The sequence below is a fragment of the Sus scrofa genome, chromosome 9, assembly GCF_000003025.6.
Source record: "Sus scrofa isolate TJ Tabasco breed Duroc chromosome 9, Sscrofa11.1, whole genome shotgun sequence".
NCBI lineage: Eukaryota > Metazoa > Chordata > Mammalia > Artiodactyla > Suidae > Sus > Sus scrofa.
In genome coordinates, this window is record NC_010451.4 from 125,067,812 (window position 1) to 125,090,142 (window position 22,331).

A 22,331-nucleotide genomic window follows, 5' to 3' on the forward strand; every position below is an offset into this window, starting at 1 on the left:
TTCATGGGAGGTCCCTGTTGCTGCCTCGACTTCCTCCTCTGCTCTTTCATCATCCCCACTAAGTAGCTTCTTCCCTTCTCTTCCCTCCCCAGCCTCTCTTTCCTTTGTGGTAGTGGAGGGCATTAATTAATTCATTCAGCAAGTGTTTCTTGAGTGTCTGCTAAGCTCAAGCTCAGGCTCTACTCCAGGCTCAGAGCAGACAGCAGGAAGTGAGATAAAAGAGTGAATCCAAAGCCCTGACCACGGCTGAGGAAGCCCTCCTGAACTGCCCCTGCTACCCCCGTGCTCACCTCCTCCGATTCTGCATCGTCCCCACGGGCATGCCAACTCGCCCCTGCCCCAGGGCTCTGCACCAGCTCTGCCCTCCACGCTCTTCTCCTAGAGCTCTGTGTGGCCCCCTCCCTCACCTTCCGGAGGATTTCAGCTCATTGTCACGTTCACGTTGGGCCTTCCCTGGTCACTCATTTGAAGCCGCCACCTCAGGCCGTCCCATCATGTCTGAGTACCCTTACCTGCCCTGTTTTTCTGTGTTGCGCTTTTCACTATCGGGTTAGCATATCTTAGCTCGTTATTAGTTTATCATTTTTCTCCTCCCACCGTGTGCTCCATGAAGACAAGGGCTTTGGTTAGTTCACTGCTGTATCCCCAGTGTCAGAGTGATACCTGAACATAGGCTTTCATAAATATTCATCGAATGAGGCCTAGATGAATGAAAAAGTGAGTGACGGAGTGAATGAATGGAAAGCTCAAGGTTTCCACCCTCCAAGGATTTACCATTTGGTGGAGGGAGACGTAAGCGGAATAGCTAGAGATTGTGCAGTGGGGTAGCGACGCAGGCTGGGCTTCAGAGTCTACTGTCAAGGTTCACATCCCTGCTTTACTTAGTAGCTGTGTCTTCGAGGGCAAGTTTACTTAAGCTCTCTGGGCCTCATTTTCTCACTCACTCAGTTGGAATAATAATAATACCATCCCAGAGGATTATTGTGAGAATTAAATGAAGCCATCTTTGTAAAGTGCCTGGCATAGAGTGTGCGCTCAGCAATTATTAACTGCTGTTACTATTGGATCACGTGCCATCATCAAGCAGAGCCTGAAAAGCTCTTCAGGATCGTCCGCATCCTGTTCTGATGTGCCTGAGACTTTCCTGTTGGGGAGCAGAGATTAGAAAGCCCCCCTGCACCCTCCCCAAGAAAGGCTGCCCCTGGGGCTACCTTTATCTTAAGATTTCTCTGAACCACAGGTATTCTTGGTGTTCCCTTCCAATGTATGTTAAACATTTTATCTGCTCATATAGGCTCCAAACAATATATCCTCCCCCACCCTAGAAATAACTCTTTCCTGTTTAAGTGTTAGCAACCAGTTAAACATTGTTTTTTTCTTTTTCTAGTAATTTTTAGTCTGTAGTAAGTAATTGCTAAAGACTGTACTTTGGGAGACTTTTGTAAATCTTTTACCTTGTGATACAGAGAAAAAGCATGTCAAAAGTAATTCTGACAATTTGTATTTTTTAAGTTTTATGAATTCCCACTTAAAGAAGGGCAGTTTCTCACTGGTAAGCCTTCTTAAGAGGTTGGAGCTTTGATCTTAAATCCTAGGGAAGCTTTGCAGAAATCGGAGGTGACATTGTTGGCAGGTTTGTCTGTAGCTACTCATTAATTAAACACGCACACATACACACCCTTTATTTACTCCCCTGGAGCAAATGAATTGAACCTGACTTTGGTTTTTGATGGGAAGCTATGAGAGGGTCCAGGAAACATCAAAGAAACATGCTTAATCTCATAACTCTCCAGTGACCTAGCTGGAACATTAAAGAGTTCTTGATTCCAATGCTGGTCTAGTTTTTTTTCTATAAAGTTTTAATTCTCCTTAATGTTAAAAAAAAAAAAGTGCAGAGTCGAATAATCAATCCTTCCCCAATCCATTAAATTCTAGAAGGTTACAGGCTTTTAAATTTTATATTGCTTCTAAAATTCTCTTTTGTAAAACTGATATATATATATATATATATAGATAGATAGATAGATAGATATTGCATTTTCATATTGCTTATACCCTCAAGAACTCAGTTTTAAGATCTTAAAACTTTATTCCTTTTGCATTTGACTTTTAGATTTTGTAATGATTCTAAAGCTGTCCAAAGCTTTTTTTTTTTTTTTTTTTTTTTAAGCTCCTAGGTGGTTACAAATGAAGACATAGGCAGGTGTTAAGATACTTGTATAAGCAAAAAGCCAGATGTTGCTTTTGCAGAGACATATGTGAACCTAGTTGTTGGGAAGTTCATTTTCATGTCTGCTTAGGGAATCCCACTAGACCATTCACTGGCTCCCGACAAATAGCCATCAACATGCCTGTTGGATGCCAGGCACTGTTTTGAGCTCTCAAGAGACAAAAGTCCTGCTCTCATGGAGTTTGTGTTCTAACGGACAATGAACACATGACTGTTAATTGCAAAGTATACTAGAAGCGGGTAAAGACTGTGGAGGAGGATAAATCAGTGATGTTAGCACTGGTTTTACATAAAGTGGTCAGGGGTGGCCTCACGGATTAAGGGCCTTTGGGGCAAAGACCTGCAGGAGCCCAGGGAGTGCACCATTGGTGTGGCTGTGGGAAGGGGCAGCCGCAGGTGCAGGGATGCTGAGGCAGGAGGGATGCCTGGTGTGTGGAGGGAGGAGCAAGGCAGCCAGGGAGGCAGAGGCAGAGTGAGCGAGTGTAGGAGACGTGGTAGAGGTATCAGGGCAGGTCGCTTAGGGCTTCGTGAGTCGCAAGACTTTGGCCTTTTCTCTGAGTGGAGAATGGGAGCCAGGGAAGGGCTTTTTTCCCCCCATTTAGTAGAAATTTATTAAGTAGCTGTGAGCACGACTCGATGCACTAAAGTAATTTTTTAAATACTTATTTTTGCTATTAATATGCTCATTAGTTTGAATCTGTTATTAATATAATTATATATTCATAAAATACAATACATACTTATATAGTATAATAAAATATATTAATACATAATTATATAATACAATGTATTGGTGCCTAAGTAATCTTTTTTTTTTTTTTTGTCTTTTTTAGGGCTGCACCTGTGGCATATGGAGGTTCCCAGGCTAGGGGTCTAATCGGAGCTGTAGCTGCCGGCCAACGTCAGGGCCATAGCAACTCGGGATCCGAGCCACATCTGTGACCTACACCACAGCTCACGGCAATGCCGGATCCTTAACCCACTGAGCAAAGCCAGGCATCAAACCCAAAACCTCATGGTTCCTAGTCGTATTTGTTAACCCCTGAGCCACAACGGGAACTCCAGTAATAAGCATTCTAAATGCAGATGCTTGGGAGTTCCTGTCATGGCTCAGCGGAAATGAATCCGACTAGTATCAATGAGGATGCAGGTTCAATCCCTGGCTCCGCTCACTGGGTTAAGGATCTGGCATTGCTGTGAGCTGTGGTGTAGGTTGCAGATGCAGCTTGGATCCCGTGTTGTTGTGGCTGTGGTATATAGGCCGGCAAGTACAGCTCTGATTCAACCCCTAGTCTGGGACTTCCATATGCTGTGGGTGCAGTGCTAAAAAAGAAAACAAGTGCACAAACAAAAATTTTCAAATCTTAACTTTGAAGATTTAGGGGACAATTCATGTATTTTTTTTTTTTAAACTTTTTAAAAAATCGAAGTAGAGTTGAGTTACAGTGTTGTGGTAGTTTCTGGGTACGGCAAAGTGATTCAGTTATACATGCATATGTAACTTTATTTTCAGATTCTTTTTTCCTTATAGGCTATTATAGAATATTGAGTATAGTTCCCTGCACTACCCAGTACGTCCTTGTTGGTTATCTACTTCAGATGCAGTAGTATGTATATGTTAAGCAGGGGAGGGTTTGGAGCTGAGCCACGGCATGAACAGAATCACTATGACTGTGGGGCAGAAGCCAAGAGAGGAGTGCAGTGGCTGGTGCAGTGATCAGGCCAAAGGTGGTGGCAGTTTGAGCCAGGGTGGAAGCGATGAGAAGTGCTAGGGTTCAGGGTACGTTATAAAGGCAGAGCCACAAGGATCTCCTGGTGGATCGGAGGAGTTGGGGTGACTGCAGCCTTTGAACCTGAGTACCCAGACCATATGCGCCAACACTCAAGTACCTTGTTGTTGATGGTTCTTACTGGTCTCCAAGTTATTAGCAACCAATCATGCTTGTCCTGATTGTGAACCTCTAGATACTCTGCTGGCCGGGAGAGGTATCCGTGTGTCTTCCGAGCAGATGGTACCCTGTTAATTAATGAGAAAGAACTTTTGCTCACTCGCCAGTATCCGTTGCTTAGTCCTTCTCGACACCATCTGATTGCACTCATGGCATCACATTCTGGGAGCAGAACTGTGATGGGAGTTGATGCCATCCAAATCAGCATCTCGGCTCTGAGTCTGAAGAGTGTAGAGAAGGAGCAGCAGAGTATGAGAAACTGAAGACAAGGAATAGGACAATCAGCGAATTTTTAGTACAAACATCTCTGGAAAGAAAAATAGCAGGAGCAAGCAAATGTGTATCTTTCCTTTTCTATCTCTCAGACTTCCAGTTGGAAGATAAAAGATGCGATATTGCCAGGATAACCAGAAAAGGAATTAATGAAGGAACACAGAATACGACAAAAACGAAGCTCGTCCCACATTTAGCCCCTGAGGCTGGGCAGGGGAAGAGTGTATGGATGACACTAGTCAGGTGGGGGCGGGCCCAGCGCCCCGCTCTTCTTGGCGCTCATCTTTCCTTCTTAAATAAACCACAGTCTGTTTTGAGGGAACACGAGGACACGGTTCGCTATGATGGTGGCCAAACAGAGAGCCAAGAGATCCCACTCTGTTTGTTTACTAGGAATCTCATTTCCCAGCCCTGCCTTGCTCACATGGGGCTGTGTAAATCTCAATCTGACTGAGTTCTCATCTCAGGAAAAGCAAAGGGCCGTCCCGGGAGCCTCTGAACGGGAGGTGCAGGACAGCGTGCAGAGGAGCAGGGAGGGCGGAGGCCAGTGGAAAATATATTCAGGAGGCCAGGAAGGCCATGAGGCTGCTGCGCTTGAGAAGGGAGCAGGTGGATGGGAGGGGTGCTAGTGCTGAGGGCACAGACTGGAACCTGCCGGGACAGGGCGATGGGGAGCCCAGATGGACTGGCATTTGGTCAAACCAGATGGTGAGCTTTTATTTTGAAAGGGACTTGTAAATCCTAGGAACAAGGAACCATAAGGGTGCTAGGGCCCTTAATCCCGTGTGTAGAGGACAAAAGTGTGCTCTTTAAAAATGTAAACCTCACCAGTTATGCAATTTCTATTATCAAAACAATGGGACAGATTACCAGCTTGGGAAACTCCAAGGAATCTCTGAATTCTTCCCTGATGGGAAGAGAGACTGCAGCCATAGTCTAGGCGTGGTAAGTTCATCCAAAGGCCTCTCCTTCAGAATTTAAAGTGGAAATTTACTGGATGTACTTTCTGAACCAAACAAAACCTGATGTATTTGTATGAAGTAGGCTTGCCCACCTGTGGAGTTGGAAGAATACCTAATAGTGTGTTTAGGGACTGATCAATTATTTAGTAAGTTTTGTGTTTGTAATGAGATAGATTTTTAATATTTAAGCACCCGTTGCTTCCCAAAGCATTGTGGCCCTGTGTTCTCCTTCCCCAGTGGCTGGGGAAGCCTAGGTCAGCCTGGCTTGATGCACCCACCGTGGCTCTCCTGGTTGATAAAGACTTCTGTATCTCAGCCTTTACTTGAGGGTTCAGAGTTATTCCCATAGGACTTATCCTCCAGGAGCCCAGACTCACGAGCAGAGCGAGGAGGCGTCATCGTGTGCTCATGTGGCCCAGGCCTGAAGGCTGTGCAGCGTCAGGCCACATCCTCCTTCAGTAGAGAGGCGGGAGTGAGGGCTTGATGCTCCAGATTCACAAGGAGCCCACCCTTGTGCTTCACGTCACACCCGATCCTCCTGCTCAGAGGAAGACCGATTTCATCCAGAAAATCCAAAAAATGTTAAATATCAAGAGAAAGTTTTAAGGAGTGTGATTCATTGTTAAACCCCTTTTCTGTTTAGAATATACAGATACGTGTGTGTATGCATATATGTATTAAATAAGTATCAACAATACAGCATTTTTTTATGGTCTTTTTAGGGCCACACCCACAGCATATGGAGGTTCCCAGGCTAGGGGTTGAATCGGAGCTATAGCTGCCTGCCTACACCACAGCCATAACAACTCGGGATCTGAGTCACGTCGGCAACCTACACCACAGCTCACGGCAACATCGGATCCTTAACCCACTGAGCGGGGCCAGGGATCGAACCTGCATCCTCGTGGATACTAGTCAGGTTTGTTTCCTCTGAGCCACGACGGGATCATTTTTTGATGCTATTTCATAAGCATTACTTTCCTTACATACTCCTGAAAAGTGTAACTGCTGTCTCGTGGTTGGAATGGAATAGAGTTGCTTTCTAAGACTATTGACTGTGTTTTTTGTTTGTGTGTTTATCTGCAAAGGTATGGAAACCTGGCAAGCCCAAACTGTGAAGAAGACGGAGGCCAAAGTTCCCCAGAGTCTAAGACGGTGATCAGGAAGTGAGTCTGCCTTTTCTCTGCATTACAAGCTCTCAGTCAAGACTTTCTAGCTTAAAAGAATATGATTTCGTAGAGTTTTTAAATTCCTTTGGAACGTCGCCATGGTTCTTCCATAATGCGTAAAGGCATGGAGTTAGTGTTTTGACTATGTAATGATTTAGTCATTCAGTAAAAATGTATTGAGCACCTACTGTTTTCCAGGCCTTGTGCTAAGGGATACAGCTGTGAACAGAATCAGTTCCAGCTCTTATGAAGCGTGTATTTTCTCAGAGACCAAGAATCCATCCAGAAGCAGGCAAGGGGGCCGGATCCTGATGGAGAGTTTGACTCACGTAGGGTGTCAGAACCGGGCTTTCTGAGCTGATCTGAAGACGTTGGAGCAGGAACCTGCATGGGGCACAGGCGAGGCCATGTGAGTGTCCAGACAGGGAGAGTATGGAGAAGGCTCAGCAGCAGGGATGGGTTCGAGAAGCAGCAGAGGGTGAACGAAGTTTCAAGTGCTGGGGCGTGAGATCCCCACAGTGTGCGAGCCCCGCCTCACCTGGGGACTCCAGGGCTGGGGAAGGATGTGGAGTTTTATTCTGAAGAAGCTAAGCACTTACAGGGTTTTAGGAGAATAGTGCTATGGCCTGGTGTATATTTAAAAGGCTTACTCTGGTAGTTCCTGTCATGGCTCAGCAGAAATGAATCTGACTAGGATCCATGAGGATGCAGGTTTGATCCCTGGCCTTGCTCAGTGGGTTAAGGATCTGGCATTGCCGTGAGCTGTGGCATAGGTCACAGACGCACTCAGATCCTACGTGGCTGTGGCTGTGGTGTAGGCTGGCAGCTGTAGCTCCCATTTGACCCATAGTCTGGTAACTTCCGTATGCCATGGGTATGACCCTAAAAAGCAATAAAATAAAATAAAATAAAACAAAGGGCTTACTCTGGCTCTTTGTGGAAAATAGACCCTGACTCTGAGGATGGGAGTAAGAGTGGCAGCAAGAAGCCGGTTAGGACCCTTAGGTGGGCCCAGGCAGCATGGACTTGAGTGGTAACAGTCGTCCTCGTTGTCATCGTCACAGCAAGTGCCAGTGACTTGTGGTAGTAACAGCTTCTGCAGAGATCTTGATGGTGTTGCTGCCAGCAGGTACTGATGAGTGGGCAGGGCATTTGAGAGCAAGGGCCGGGGGCAAGGATGCCTCCAAGGGTTGTGTGTGAGCAGCTGACGGAATAGAAACCCTGCTTCATGAGATAAAGTCTGGTGGGAGGAGCCGGTTTGGCGGGGTTATTGACATGTCAGTTTTGAGGTAACTGGGTAAGTCTAGATTCCAGGGCGAAGTCTGGGTTGGAGGAATAAACGTGGGCCTCCTTAGTTTATACATATTATAAAGCTCTGGGACTGGATGTGGCCATCTGGGGACAGAGGGTAGATGGAAAAGAGTAAGGTTGGAAGACTGAGCCTTGGTCCCCTCCAGTGTTTAGAGGTAGGAAAGCAGAGGTCCAGCCCAGGAGCCTCGAGCAGTGCAGGCAGGGGAAGGGAGGAAAGTTGCTGGGTTCCAGAAGACAGGTGCAGAAGGGGTTTAGGCGGAAGTGACCAGCTGGGTCTGATGCTGCCCACACATCAAGCGGGAGGAGTCTGGGAAGTGGCTCCTGCTCTTGTGAGTCTTTGGCATCTTGACAGGGTGCAGTTTTGGTGGCTAGAGGTGCAGGTCAAGAGAGGATAGAAGGGGAGGAAGTGGGGAAGGCAGGTTTAACAACGCTTCCGAGGGGTGTCATTGCAAAGGAGAACAAAGAAGTGGAATGGAGGATGGTCTGGGCAATGGAAGGTCTTTTTTTTTTTTTTTAACAGAATATAGTTCATGCTGAGAATGATCTAGGAGACACTGGAACAAAATCCATGATGCAGGGGTACAGGCGGCTGCAGTAGGGAGGTTCTCCTGGGTTGTATGCCAGGGTGCTTGAACCCTCGTGGTAAATACTCATCTTTAAATCAAAAGTCCAAAGAGATAATCCTATGGAATTTTTAACTCTTCGGAGGATTGACTGATGGACTTGTTTCTCCAGGAGCCAGAGATGTGAAGATGAGAAACCTTGATGACAGGTAGCTTTATAGTTTCATTGGCTGGGGTATAACCTGCCAGAAAACCAAACACACCAATGTAGATAATTGAATGCCAAGTGCAAAGTGTGGTGAGAGAAACAAATAACCTTATTCCTAGAGAGCTTTGGGGAGGCCTCTTGGAAGAGGTGACATTTGAAGCAAACCTCGAGGGAGGCTGAAGATGAGAGCCATGTAGGAAGAGGGGCGGTAGGACCAGAATCAGAAATGCAGTGTACCTGACGTTTGTGGGAGGAGCACAGAATCGGTGGGGCCCCGTCACTGTGCACCTGGGCACTTAGTGGAGCTGAGGCTCTCATGAAGGGGTCAAATTTCTCACAAGAGACTTTGGACTTTGGTAAGTAGTGGGCAGTCAGCCCTAAAGAGTTCTTGCAAGAGGGAAACAGTATAATCAGATAGGTGGTTAGACTTCAAACCTTCTTTTTTTTCTTTTTTTTCCTTAAAGTTCTTCTTTATGTGGTTGTTATGCTCAGTGCCAATGCCACTGCCTCATCCATAAATCCTTCTTGACCAAGGGCTCTCCACCTCGCACCTGTACTTACCTGCGCACTGATGTGCGTGACCAGCTCTCACGAGATGTGGTGATTACTCTCACATCAGGCTTAAAGTCTTCTGACTCAAAGTGTGGTCCACAGACCACCCGCATCACCTTGGAACTTGTTAGGAATGCAGAATCTCAGGCCCTGCCCCAGCCCTGCATCAGGCTCTGCATTTTAACACGATCCTTTGGTGTTTCCTACGCATTTTCATGTTTGAGGCCTGCGGGAGTAGAGGGGTTTGTTGTTGTTGATGATTTTGTTTACCTATGAAAATGGGAATAATAATTTTTTTTTTAAAAAAAGAACCTTTTTGTATTGAGTGTTTCAAAATGTATATAAAAGAAGAGCTACTGTAAGAACTGTGTGGCCAGCTTGTCACTTGTCCCCTCCACCTGGGGCCAGATTCAGAAATAAGCAGGTTGCTGTCCACGCCTTTTGGAATTTCATCACATGTGGAGCTAGCCACCTGAAGGCCCCAAAGAGAGGAACGGTGTGAAAAAGAGCCAGAGCTTTTCTCTTTCCCAGGGAGTGTTTTGAGATTAAATCAGTTTCTGGGAAATAGCAGTTAAGGAAAATTGATTTGTACCCTGGACGTGAAGAGTCGTGTTCTTTCTCTTAAAGGCCTTTTATAAAACTTCATTCAAGTTCATTGTACCCTGGGAACAGTAACGTGGGTGAGCCTCCAGGATCCGCTGTTTTAAAGGGCTTTACAGTTTGAGGCATGGGAGGCCTTAACAAAGAGCTTCACATAGAACTCCCCTGAGGGGTCCGTCTTCTGGGGACAATGGTCCTTTCCTCAAGCCTCGCAGTGAACTGGTAGAAAGTTCTTGACCTTTCTCCTCAGACGGAGTTGCCTTTTTAAAGAATTACTCCTGGTGAAAACATGCCACTTTATCTTATAATGGGTCACTCTGTCCTACAAATACCAGAATGCTCACGTCCCTTCTCTCTGGTGGCCTCTTTCTTCTTCCCACTTCCCTTTCCTCCTCCTTACCACCCCCCTGCCGACCCCCCTGGCTTCTCCTTTTATTATTTTTCATCTCACTTCAGCATTATCTTTTTGTTCTCTTTTTCGAAAGTTTCCCTTCTGACCATTTCAGTGACTCCCTAGAGTCCCCGCTTTGTCTTGGAGGAAATCAGGGAGGCACCTTCCCCATTCCACAGGTAACACGAGGAAAGTTCCTCGGTCTTCGCAGAGCTGCCGCATCTGACTTGTGGCAGTGATGGGAGGCTTCCTGAGGGCTGAAGACGTGTAAGAAATACAGCCCCGTGCCAGTTCTCAGCGGGGGAGGTTTGCCCCCACAGGTGGTTTGGGCACCATCTGGGGGACTTTTGGTTGCCCCAGCGTGTGGGGAGGTGCTCTGGCATCTAGTGGGCAGAGGCCAGGATTGCTGCAAACACTCTACTATGTGCAAGACAGCAGAGAATTGCCTGACCTAAGTATCAACGGTGCCTAAGAAAGAAGCCCTGCTGTATGGCGACGAGGCTGCAGCTCTCCCTGTTTATGAATATCTGGGTATATGCAAATGTAGGGCCACACTTATTTGGAAATGTATTTATTCCTGTCCCTCCTTATAATTAGGTGACTCAGATGCTGAGGTGGCTGCGGAGCCAGCCTCGTGGAAGGGGAGGGGCCCTGGGTAAGGTGGCAGGTGAACTTGGATTTAAGCTCCTCCGCCATCACTGTCACGTACCAGCCATGGGACCAGTCACTTCACCTCTCTCGGTGTGCGTCCCTTTGCCTAAAAAATGAATGCTCTGAGGTCCCTTCAAGTGTAATGATACCTCAGAGAAGAGGTATTCCGCTGTCTCTTCGTCTTCTTAAAAATGAATGTCAGAAGGAGGTATGGTCCAAATATTACATTGAACGTTTGAGAGGCGCCCTTGACTGCTTGTTTTTCTCGGGAAGACTATGCAGCCAGTTTTGATAACATAGGAAAGAAGAAATGGGCGGCTTCTTTGAGTTGCTTGGTAGTAGTCATGGCGTCAGAACTGCTCGCTCTGATCCCAAGTGGGGAGATGGGCCGTTGTGGGGTCAGGCAGGGAGCAGCAGCGTGCCCATTGTTCTCCTTCGCTGTGAATCTGCCGTCTTGTGATTTCAGGTGGGAAACAGACGGCAGGAATTCAGTGACATTCTACGAAGTAAACATCCTGTTTTAGGCCAGATGCCTTCAGTTTTGCAGGCCAGGGGACGGGGAGGCGGGGAATCACGATGGGGTTTAACTACGAAAAGAAAACTGCTCAACTACTGTTTGGTGTTTCAGTTCTTGACGTAAAGCGTAGAGCAAGGCTTCCCTTTGACTCAGGCTCCCAAGTCCCAAGATAACCGTCTTTCCTGTATTTCTGAGTATGGATCTAATCAACCATTTAGAGGATAAAAGAACTAAAAGAAAGGAAAAACATGGAAATACAGATGAAAGAGTCAAGATGAAAGATTGCTTTCTTGTGTTTTGGACCCCAGCTGGCTGGTGTTCTTCATGAATTTCAAAAAGTAGCAGATTGTGCTGTGGGTCCACTTGTAATTCCAGTCCTGGGTATGCCCAGTTCAAGCTTCGCGCGCTAGCAGGATAAAGTTATCAGGGCCTTCTGATGTTGGAATCTTTGCCACGTAGTGACTCCTGATGTTAGCACTAGCCGGATGTAAATAATAAGGTGTCCCATGCTTATTCCCACAGTCCCCAGACTTGCCACTATTTGGAAATCAGGGAGCTGGCTTCTGTGACAGAAGAAAACATCTCTGCCCACATTCATTCAACCTGTGCCCTTTTCCTCCTTCCTGCTGACATTTTTACATTGTAGAATGCCATCTATGTAGAACAATGAAATCTGAACCACCTGGGAAACGGAGACTTTCTTTAGTGCAGATTGATTACAATCATTGAATTCAGAAGTAAAGACCAGGTAATACTATGTATAACTGAGTCACTTTATGGTACAGCAGACATTAATACCACCTCGTCAATCACCTGTGATAAAAAGGCCAAGAGCATGCGAAGGAGGGGTATTGACCACACAGAGCTTTGACAGCCTGAGTCTTCCTTTTCTGAAATGCCTTTGAGGTTAGAGTATGAACATACGTGCCTCTGCTGTTTTGCCTGGCTTTACTATCAACTGAACACCCTGGGCAGGGTCCCCCACAGCTGTTAGAAATGTGGAAGTTGGGCTTGTTTCCTGGGGAAGGAGATGGGTGGCAGGATGTGAGGAAAGAAGAAGGAAGAGCAGGTTGGTCGGCGCATCCATCTGCGGGCCTGCTTCCTGTTCTTGGGGCCTTGGAGCATCTGCCGTCACCAACGGAAACTCCAACCTGACGGTGAAAACTAGAGAACGCCTCAGCAGTTTTTTCACTAGGGACCTACTTTTAGCATAGAAACTCCCTTCTCGGACTGTGAGGAATTAGAGAATAATGAGTTATTGAGGTCCCTGAAAAATAATTTTAGTGAATGGCTGTGTCCCTTTCTAATAATAATGGCTAGAATTCATTAGCTGCTTCCTGGGAAGGGTTCCAGTGTGAAGGACTGGGTGTCCTTTCAATATCCTCATGTTAACCCTTTGTAGAATTACTCCTGCTTTACAGATGAGGAGGTTAAGGAACATGACCAAAGTCACACGGGGACTGGTTCCCGTTGTGGCGCAGTGGAAATGAGTCCGACTAGGAACCGTGAGGGTGCAGGTTCGATCCCTGGCCTCACTCAGTGGGTTAAGGATCTGGCATGGCTGTGGCATAGGCAGGCAGCTGTAGCTCTGATTGGACCCCTAGCCTGGAACCTCCATATGCCACAGGTGCGGCCCTAAAAAGACAAAAAAGCAAAACAAAAAAAGTCATGTGGTGACTAAATGAAAGAGTGTGATTTAACCTTGACACTGTGTGGCTTCTGGCTTGTACTTCTTTCCCTGTGATAAGAACAAGAATATTTCTCTTAAGCACTTCGGTTGGACCCTCTTGTTCAACCCCCGCCCCCCCTGCTTAGAACATTTTAAACAACAGCTTTAGATTTATATAAAATGGAGCCAATAATAGAGTTTCCATGTACCCGCCTCACAGATTCTCCTACTGTGAACTTCCTGTATGAGTATACTCATTTGTTATAATTAATGAACCAGTGTACTGTTAGCTAAAGTTCATAGTTTAGTCAGATTTCCTTATTTTTCTACCTAATGGCCCTTTTCTGTTCCAGGACCCCATCCACGGTACCACATCACACTGAGTTGCAGTATCTCCCTAGGTTCCTCCTGCCTGTGACAGTTTCTGACTTTTTCTTGTTTTTGATGAACTTGGACAGTTTTGAGGACCGAGATGTATTGTAGGATGCCCCTGTATTGGAATTTTTCTCTTAGACTGATATTTTCCCTCATAATTAGATTGAATATATGAGGTTTTGAGAGAAATACCGTTCTCGTCACATGATATCCAGAACACATACTGTCAACATGATTTATGACCATGGATGTTGGTTTTGATCACCTGGCAGAAGTAATACTGTTCAGGTTTCTTCACAGAAAATGTCCCGCATCCCCCTTCCTATCCTTGTTCTATTGTGCAGCAGGAAGTCGCTACGCACAACCCACACCTAAAGAGGGGGCGTTTCCTCCTCCTCTTTTAGGGTGACCTGTCTACCCAGTTTATCTGGAAAGCTTCTGCATGGGAGATTTGTCTCCCCTATTTATTAATTTATTCAACCATTTCTTTCGCTGTGGACTCAATGTTTGTTTATACTCTGGGATAGAATGCAGTGCTACTTTATATGTATTTTGTTACTCAGATTGTTCCAACTTTGGCCATCGGGAGCTCTTTTGGCTGACTCCTGTGTCCCTTTGACACACCCCTGTAATTGTGTTGATCTCAGCCCGTCCTTACTTTATGGCTCTGCAAGATGTTCTGGACTCGTCTTGTGTATTTCCTGACCCAGTCCTAGAATCAGCCATTTCTTCAAGGAGACCTGGTTCTTTTTTTTTTTTTTTTTTTTTTTTTTTTGGTCTTTTTTGCCATTTCTTGGGCTGCTCCTGCGGCACATGAGAGGTTCCCAGGCTAGGGGTCGAATCGGAGCTGTAGCTGCCAACCTACGCCAGAGCCACAGCAACGCAGGATCCGAGCCATGTCTGCGACCTACACCACAGCTCACGGCAACACTGGATCATTAACCCACTGAGCTAGGGCAGGGATCGAACCCGCAACCCCATGGTTCCTAGTCGTATTTGTTAACCACTGCGCCACGACGGGAACTCCCCAGAGTCTTGGTTCTTTTTATTAGAGAATGGTATTAGAAACCAAGCTCTGGGTACTGGGTGTGCTCATTGCTACTGGTGTGTCATTTCTTTTAGGCCCTCTCAGCTGACATGGCTAGAAAAATACATGTATATATTAATTAAGTAAATGCATGTATCTAGAAATATTTCTATGTATAATCATCTGTTTCCATATGTAATGTTAAATGTGAGTTCTTACTGATGTCTTCAACTTGAATCCATTACTGCATGGGCCATTCTAGCCTCCTCCCCTGGCTTATTTGTATATTTCTTGTCCAGCAGTGAGAAAACTGGCTTCTACCCTCTGCCTTCCATTTATTTAATTGTTCAGTTCCATTATAATGTATACCAGTATCAGAATTGTTAACTCATACCCCTGTGGGAAGCAGCTTTCTCAACTAGAGTCTGGTGCTTATGTGCAGTTCCTTTTGCTTTTAGTCCTTAGTCCTAAAGACTGCAATTATTTCCTTTTTTAAAGTAATAAAAATAGCTAGCTCTTTTTTTATAAACTTGACATTTTATATAGTGATTTTATTTTATTTTTATTACTCAAATGAATTTATCACATCTGTAGTTGTATAATGATCATAACAATCCAATTTCACAGGATTTCCATCCCACAACCCAAGCACATCCCCCCACCCCCCAAATTGTCTCCTGCAGAGACCATAAGTTTTTCAATGTCTGTGAGTTAGCATCTGTTCTGCAAAGTTCAGTCTGTCCTTTTTTCAGATTCCACATGTCAGTGAAAGCATTTGATGTTGGTGTCTCATTGTATGGCTGACTTCACTTAGCATGATAATTTCTAGGTCCATCCATGTTGCTAAAAACGCCAGTATTTCATTCCTTTTAATGGCTGAATAATATTCCATTGTATGTATGTACCACATCTTCTGGATCCACTCCTCTGTTGATGGGCATTTAGGTTGTTTCCATGTCTTGGCTATTGCAAATAGTGCTGCAGCGAACATTGGAGTACATGTGTCTTTGCGAGTCATGGTTTTCTCTGGATAAATGCCCAGAAGTGGGATTGCTGGATCAAATGGTAGTTCTAAAAAATAGCTAACATTTTTAAATCACTCACTGTGTCCTAGGGACTATTCTAAATACTTTATATGCGTTACCTCTTTGAGGCCTCACAACAACTCTATGAGGAGGTATCTATTATTATATCCATTTTACAGATGAGGAAGCTAAGGCCTAAAGAGGTTGGCTTAGTCTGACTCCAGAGAGTGTGTTTAGCCCCATTGACCATATTGCTCATGAAAAAATAGGCATTTAGGAGACCTCTTAGTTTTATTCCTTATCTAATGGAATCCAGTCACTGACATGCTGAATAAGGCTTGGTGATGTAGGGCTAAGTCTGTGCACAGAAATGATGTTCAGTGTCTGTAAATTTACCTTCAGATGCCAGGGCCTGCACATGTAGCTTGGGAACACTCTTGGTTTTGAGCTCATCTCCTCCTCTTGACCCTTTCCCACCCATATTTACTCTGCATCTCTGAGTTTCCCTTCTATCACGATCTTAGCTTAGCGCTGACTCTGGCTTGGTTTGCATTTATTTCCCTGGGTCTCTCTTAATTCTTCTTTTACTTCCCCTCCCAGTGTGCTAATCCCTGCTCGTCTCCAGTACCAAAATGTACAGTGGAAAATGTCCAAGAAAGCATTGCCAGGTTGCCTTGACCTGTCTAGATAATGTTTCCTTCAGGAAAAAAATGGGGAAAAATTTCTCATTTGCCTGTGTTATTTTTCACCAGGAAAACCATCTAGCTGAGAGTCTCAGAGGCAGACTGTTTTTTGGGGTTTTTGTTGTTGTTGTTTGTTTGTTTGTTTTATTGCACCCATGGTGCAAGGAAGTTCCCAAGCCAGGGATCAAACCTACACCACAGCAGTGACGATGCTGGATCCTTAACTCACTGCACCTTGGAGAAAGACATCCGCAGAGGCAGGCTTTAACTGGCAGCCTTCCCTGAAACAAGAAAATTGTTCTGCGACTAGGAGAACAAGGTAGAGGGTCTGGCTCAGAGTCCCAGTCAAGGTTCTTTTGCTTTCTTTCCCCAAAGGGCAAAGTGTGTTGGCTCCCACCTGAAGGGTTTGGCAATGTCACATGCTACATGGCTTCGAAGGCCACCCTCTACTTAGGTCTTCTTACCTTTTCCTTATCTACATTAGGGACAGATCCAGTTCTTGGAGAACATTCTCACATAGAAAAATGTTTTGCTGCATTTCAAAAATGTTACCTTGTCTTATCTTCTGCTGGTGATTAAGTAACAATAAATTATTATCTCAAATAGATTTCCGGGGAGAGATAGGAGCTCTAAAAGAACAGAGTTACTCTTTTTGTCTTGGTAATCCTATTTCTTGGCATGGAAGTTAACGCATCATGGGAGCAATGACTTCATACGGAGAAATTTTTTATTAAGCCTTTTACCAATTCTAAAGTATTTTACTACCTGTGGAATTTTAATGTGCCTAAATGCATTTCCCTTAAAATCCCTGTACGTGTTAAAAATCTGCGGCTTGAGCATCATCGCAGCCGAATGCTCACCTCAGGCAGCCCCCTTCCTCTGCATTGCATGTGAGAAGGTCCTGAGAGTGACGGGCAGTTTTGTGCTATTTCCTTATACCTCTTAGCTAAGACATCTGTCTAGTATCTTCCAACCAGGTATTATTAGGTGTGATTTCTGCTTGGCTAAGAAATCAAGTATAGCAGATCTCATGCTCCACTTCCCCCTTCTTTTCCATTCTTTAACCAGGTCTCTCTGTCTCTCGAAAGTGTATTGCTCTCTCTCATCTTAGGACCTTTGCTTATGATATGTTGTTCCTCCAGAGTCTTCACCCCAACCCCCCCTTATCCTTCAATCTCAGCTTTAAGGTAATTTCCTCAGGGAATCCCTCCCCGCAGCACTGACCAGATTCACTGTCTGTAAAGGTCAGTACCTAGACTCCTTGGTGACATTCATCACGTAAATTGTTTTTGTGGGGGTTCCCATCATGGCTCGGGGGAAATGAACCTGACTAGTATCCATAAAGACAGGGGTTTGATCCCTGGCCTCACTCAGTGGGTTAAGGATCTGGCATTGCCGTGAGCTGTGGTGTAGGTTGCAGACACGGCTCGGATCCCACGTGGCAGTGGCTGTGGTGTAGGCCAGCGGCTACAGCTCCGATTAGACCCCTAGCCTAGGAATTTCCATATGCTGTGCATGCAGCCCTAGAAAGACAATAAATAAATAAATAGTTTTTGTGAATAGGGAGAATAAAGGTCACTTAATAAACATTAGTTTGGTTAGTGAATGAATTTCCACCAGCGGTTTGTTTTGTTAGAAGGAAAAGTCTTAGAAAGCCCATGGCTCTGCGTATGTCTTCCTACCCTACAGACCATTGTAGGTTGGGAAAGTTTCATAAACTCCCAGGACCTTGCCAAGAATGCCCGAGGCAGGAAAAGCAATCCTGGTTGTCTCCTCTGCCATCAGATGTGGGCCCTGCCCCGTCCCCATCATTCTTAACCAGACACACATTCTCCCTTCGGGACTGAAGCGTTTTGCTCTGTAACCTACCGGGATTACTTTGGAAAAAGGAGGTCACGTGCTGGCTTTTCTCCTTACTGAGTTGAGGTTGTGTCACAATCTTAGTCTTTCTGTTTGGCCTCAGAAATGACTTCTTCAGTCTTTGCAAGTCATTCAAGAAGCACGTCTTGTTTATATTCTGCTTTGATGTTTCTGAATTGGTCTGCCCTGGGGGGGAGGCCTCCAGGGTTGTGTGTGTGTGGTATTTGTTCACAGTAATTATCTTCTTCCAGTGTGTGTGTGTGGGGGGGGGTGGGTATCTGTTCACAGTTATTGTCTTCCTCCAGCAGGCCTGGAGCCACAAGTGTTGTAGGAGCGTGGCTTGTATTCTAGGCCATTCTTTCGGTGGCAATTTCAAGTTCTTTCTGTGAGTGCTGACTGAGCCATACTTTTTTTCAGTCCCTTCCTTTTGGGACTTCTGACAGGTAGTTTTAAGACTGCTCACAGATTTCTCTGTATCGCGGTGTCCTTATTGACATTATGTCATTTGAAATTCAGCTGATCAGTGTCAGATGATGAGGACAGGTATTATTATTTCTCTTCTTCAGTGAATGGAGCTAAGTGACCCTTCCAGCTCCTGAGGTTCGCAGGTGGCACAGTGAGGACAGGAACCAGCTTTTCCTTCTCTGGCCCCCTTTCCTGTTCTGTGCTCAGAGCCAACTAGCCTCTCCAGTTTAATAGTCACACCTTTTCTGTAAGTCTGTGACTTTTTACCAGGGTTTCCCTTCATTATCATGATTCTTTACATCTTTCCAGTAACCGGTTCTGGTTAGGATATAAAAGTCTTAGGACTACAGCCAGGAAAGAAAGGTAAGATGGAAAAGCCATTTGCCAGGAATTCTGTTGTTTCTGTCCTGATTGTGTGAGGTTGCTTTCACTTTTGAAATTTCAAAGTTTCGCATTTTATCTGCTTCTTAGTCTATCAAGAACAGAAAGTTTCTTCCCAGGACTAGCGAACATAAAGCTGCTCTGAGCTTTGGGCACATGTCTGGGCCTTTCCCGAAAGCCTCCCTCCCCCGGATGCTGATAAACACTCCGCTGATAGGAGGCAGGGCTCTGCCTCCTGCTGTATGGTGCCATCTGTGTCTTTCTCTTTCTTCTTCCCCGTCAGCCTTCACTTCTCTTTGGTCTGCAAATGCTTTTTCTTGCTCTTTCCCTATCTGGGTTCCAAGCCTTCTTGGGCTAAGCTGTGGGAAGGGCATTGTCATTAAGGGTCAAATGAGTAGATTCCCAGAGCTGGTTAAAAATAGCAGTCTGAGGAGGACAAAACGTGCACCTAAGGGCAGGTCCAGTCTGGGTTAAGGTACCCCTTCAGAACGCCCCCAGGCCTTCTGAGGCTGCAGCTTTCCATGGAAGTCAGTTCTGTGGGATGTGCCTTATTGAAACACACAAGTACACGGAGATGGAAACAAGGATATACATTTCATAGCTGTAATTTTGAGAACCTAAGGATAACTTAAATACTTGCGCACTGGTAGAATACTTAGATTAACGATGGCGTGCATGCAGGGGACTCTGCATAACCCTGAAAAGCAGTGAGAGCCAGAGGTGGTGGATGGAGAGTTGTCCCCTTTGATAAATACAAGTTCATTTCCAACACGTGATCTTAGCCAAAAGGCTGAGAAGCAATAACACAAGCTTGTTTTCTATGTCTGTGGGCCTCTTTGTTTTGTAAATAAGTTCATTTACATTTTTTAGAGTCCATTTATAAGTAATATCATATGATAATTTTCTTTCTCTAGCTTTTTTCACTTGGTATGATAATCTCTAAGGCCATCCATGCTGCTCATGTTGCTGCAAATGGCATTATTTCATTCCTTTTTATGGCTTAGAAGCATTCCATTATATGTATATATGTACCACATCTTCTTTATCCATGCATTTGTCCATGTATGTTTAGGTTGTTTCTCTGTCTTGGCTCTCGTAGATAGTCCTACTATGAGCATAGGGGGTGCACGTATCTTTTTGAATTACAGTTTTGTCTGGCTATATACCTAGGAGTGGGATAGCTGGATGATACTGTAGTTCGAGTTTTGATTTCCTGAGGCTCCTCCATACTGTTTTCCATAGTGGCTGTACCAACTTATATTCCCACCACCAGTGTAGGAAGGTTTCTTTTTTTTCCACACCCTCCTCAGCATTTGATATGTGTAGACTTGTTAATGATGGCCATTCTGACCAGTGTGGGGTGGTACCTCACTGTAGTTTTGATTTTGCACTTCTCTAATAAATAGCGATGTTGAGCATCTTTGCATGTGCCTATTGGCTATCTGTATGTCTTCTTTAGAGAAGTGTCTAAGTCTTCTGTCCATTTTTCATTTGGGTTGTGGGTTTTTTGGTTATTGTTGAGTTGTTTGTATATTTTGGAAATTAAGCCCTTTTTGGTCGCATTGTTTGCAGGTATTTTCTCCCATTCTGTATGTTGTCTTTTCATTTTGTTTATGGTTTCCTTTGCTGTGCAAAAGCTTTTTAGTTTGATTATGTCTCATTTGTTTATTTTTATTTCTATTGCCTTGGGAGACCGACCTAACATTGTAGGATTTGTGTCACAGAAAGTTTTGCCTATGCTCTCTTCTAAGGGTTTTATGGTTTTATGCATTATGTTTAAGTCTTTAAGCCATTTTGAGTTTCTTTTTGTGTAGGGTATGAGTGTGTGTTCAACTTCATTGATTTACATGTGGCTGTCCAACTTGCCCAACACCACTTGCTGGAGAGATTTTTTTTCCCCGTTGTATATTTTTGCCTCCTTTGTTGAAGATGAGTTGACCATATGTGTGTGGGTTTATTTCTAAGCTCTCTATTCTGTTCCATTTATCCATATGTCTGTTTTTGTGCCAATGCCATGCTGTTTTGATTACTATAGGTTTGCAGTATTGAATGAAATCTGGGAGGGTTATGCCTCCTGGTTTGTTCTTTTTCTTCAGGATTACTTTGGCAATTCTGGGCCTTTTATGGTTCCATATGAGTTTGGGGGTTATTCGTTCTAGTTCTATGAAAAATGTCATAGGTAATTTGATAGAGACTGCATTAAATATATAGATTGCTTTGGGTAGTATGGCCATTTTAACAATATCAATTCTAACAAGAGCTTGGGATATCTTGCCATTTCTTTGAATCATCTTCAGTTCTATTATTAATGTTTTATAGTTCTCATTGTATAAGTCCTATACCTCCTTGGTCAGGTTTATTCCCTAGTATTTTATTTTGGGGGGTGAGATTTTAAAAGATATTGTTTTTCACATTCCCTTTTTGATATTTCATTGTTAGTGTAACTATTGCAACCAATTTCTGTTTGTTAATCCTGTATCCTGCTACCTTAACTAAATTTGTTTATCAATTCTAATAGGTTTTTTTTGGGGGGGAGTGTTAGGGTTTTCTATATATATCATGTCATCTTCACATAATGACAATTTTACCTTTCCCTTTCCAATTTAGATACTTTTACTTCTTTTTCTTGTTTGATTGCTGTGACTATGACTTCCAATACCACGTTGAATAGAAGAGGTGAGAGTGGGCATCTTTGTCTTATTCCAGATTTTAGTAGTGAGACTTTCAGCTTCTTACCACTGAGTATTATATTGGCTGTGGGTTTTGTTATAAATAGCTTTTATTATATGGACATGTGTTCCCTCTCTACCCATTTTGCTAAGAGTTTTTTATCATGAAGGGATGTTGAATTTTGTCAAATGCTTTTTCTACATCTGTTGAAATGATTATGCGATTTTTGTCTTATGTTTATGTGGTATATCACACTGATTTGCATATATTTAACCATCCTTGTGAACCTGGGATAGATTACACTTCGTCATAGTGTATGATCTTTTTTAATGTGTTATTGGATTTGGTTTGCTAATATTTCATTGATAATTTTTGTATCTGTATTCATCAAGGATATTAGCCTGTAGTTTTCTTTCTTGGTAGTGTCTTTGTCTGATTTTGTTATCAGGGTGATGATGGCTTCATAGGTCTTTGAGAGTGTTTCCTCCTTTTGGGTTTTTTGGAAAGGTTTGAAAAGAATTGGTATAAGTTCTTTGTATGTTTGGTAGAATGTTCCTGTGAAACCAACTGGTCCTGGACTTTTGTTTAGAGGGGAGTTTTTTGTTTTTTAATTACAGATTCTATTTTACTTCCAGTGATCAGTCCATTTCAAGTTATCTCTTTGCTTTTGATGCAGTTATAGTGGGCTGTATGTTTCTAGAAAGTTGTTCATTTCTTCTATGTTGTTGAATTTGTTGGCATAAATTGTTCATAATCTCATCGGTTTTTTTGTATTTCTGCAGTGTCAGTTGTGATTTTTC

At 44.2% G+C, this 22,331-nt stretch overlaps 1 protein-coding gene across 6 annotated transcripts in view; it reads left to right on the forward strand.

Annotated features, from left to right (window-relative positions):
• RGL1 (ral guanine nucleotide dissociation stimulator like 1) overlaps positions 1–22,331 on the forward strand; it is a 294,657-nt gene that overhangs the window by 219,454 nt on the left and 52,872 nt on the right. For all 6 annotated transcript variants that reach the window (XM_003357576.5, XM_005667818.3, XM_021063811.1 and 3 more), the window contains one exon: positions 6,503–6,580. In XM_003357576.5, the coding sequence (XP_003357624.3) occupies positions 6,503–6,580 (78 nt within the window). The remainder of the gene's footprint in view (positions 1–6,502; positions 6,581–22,331) is intronic.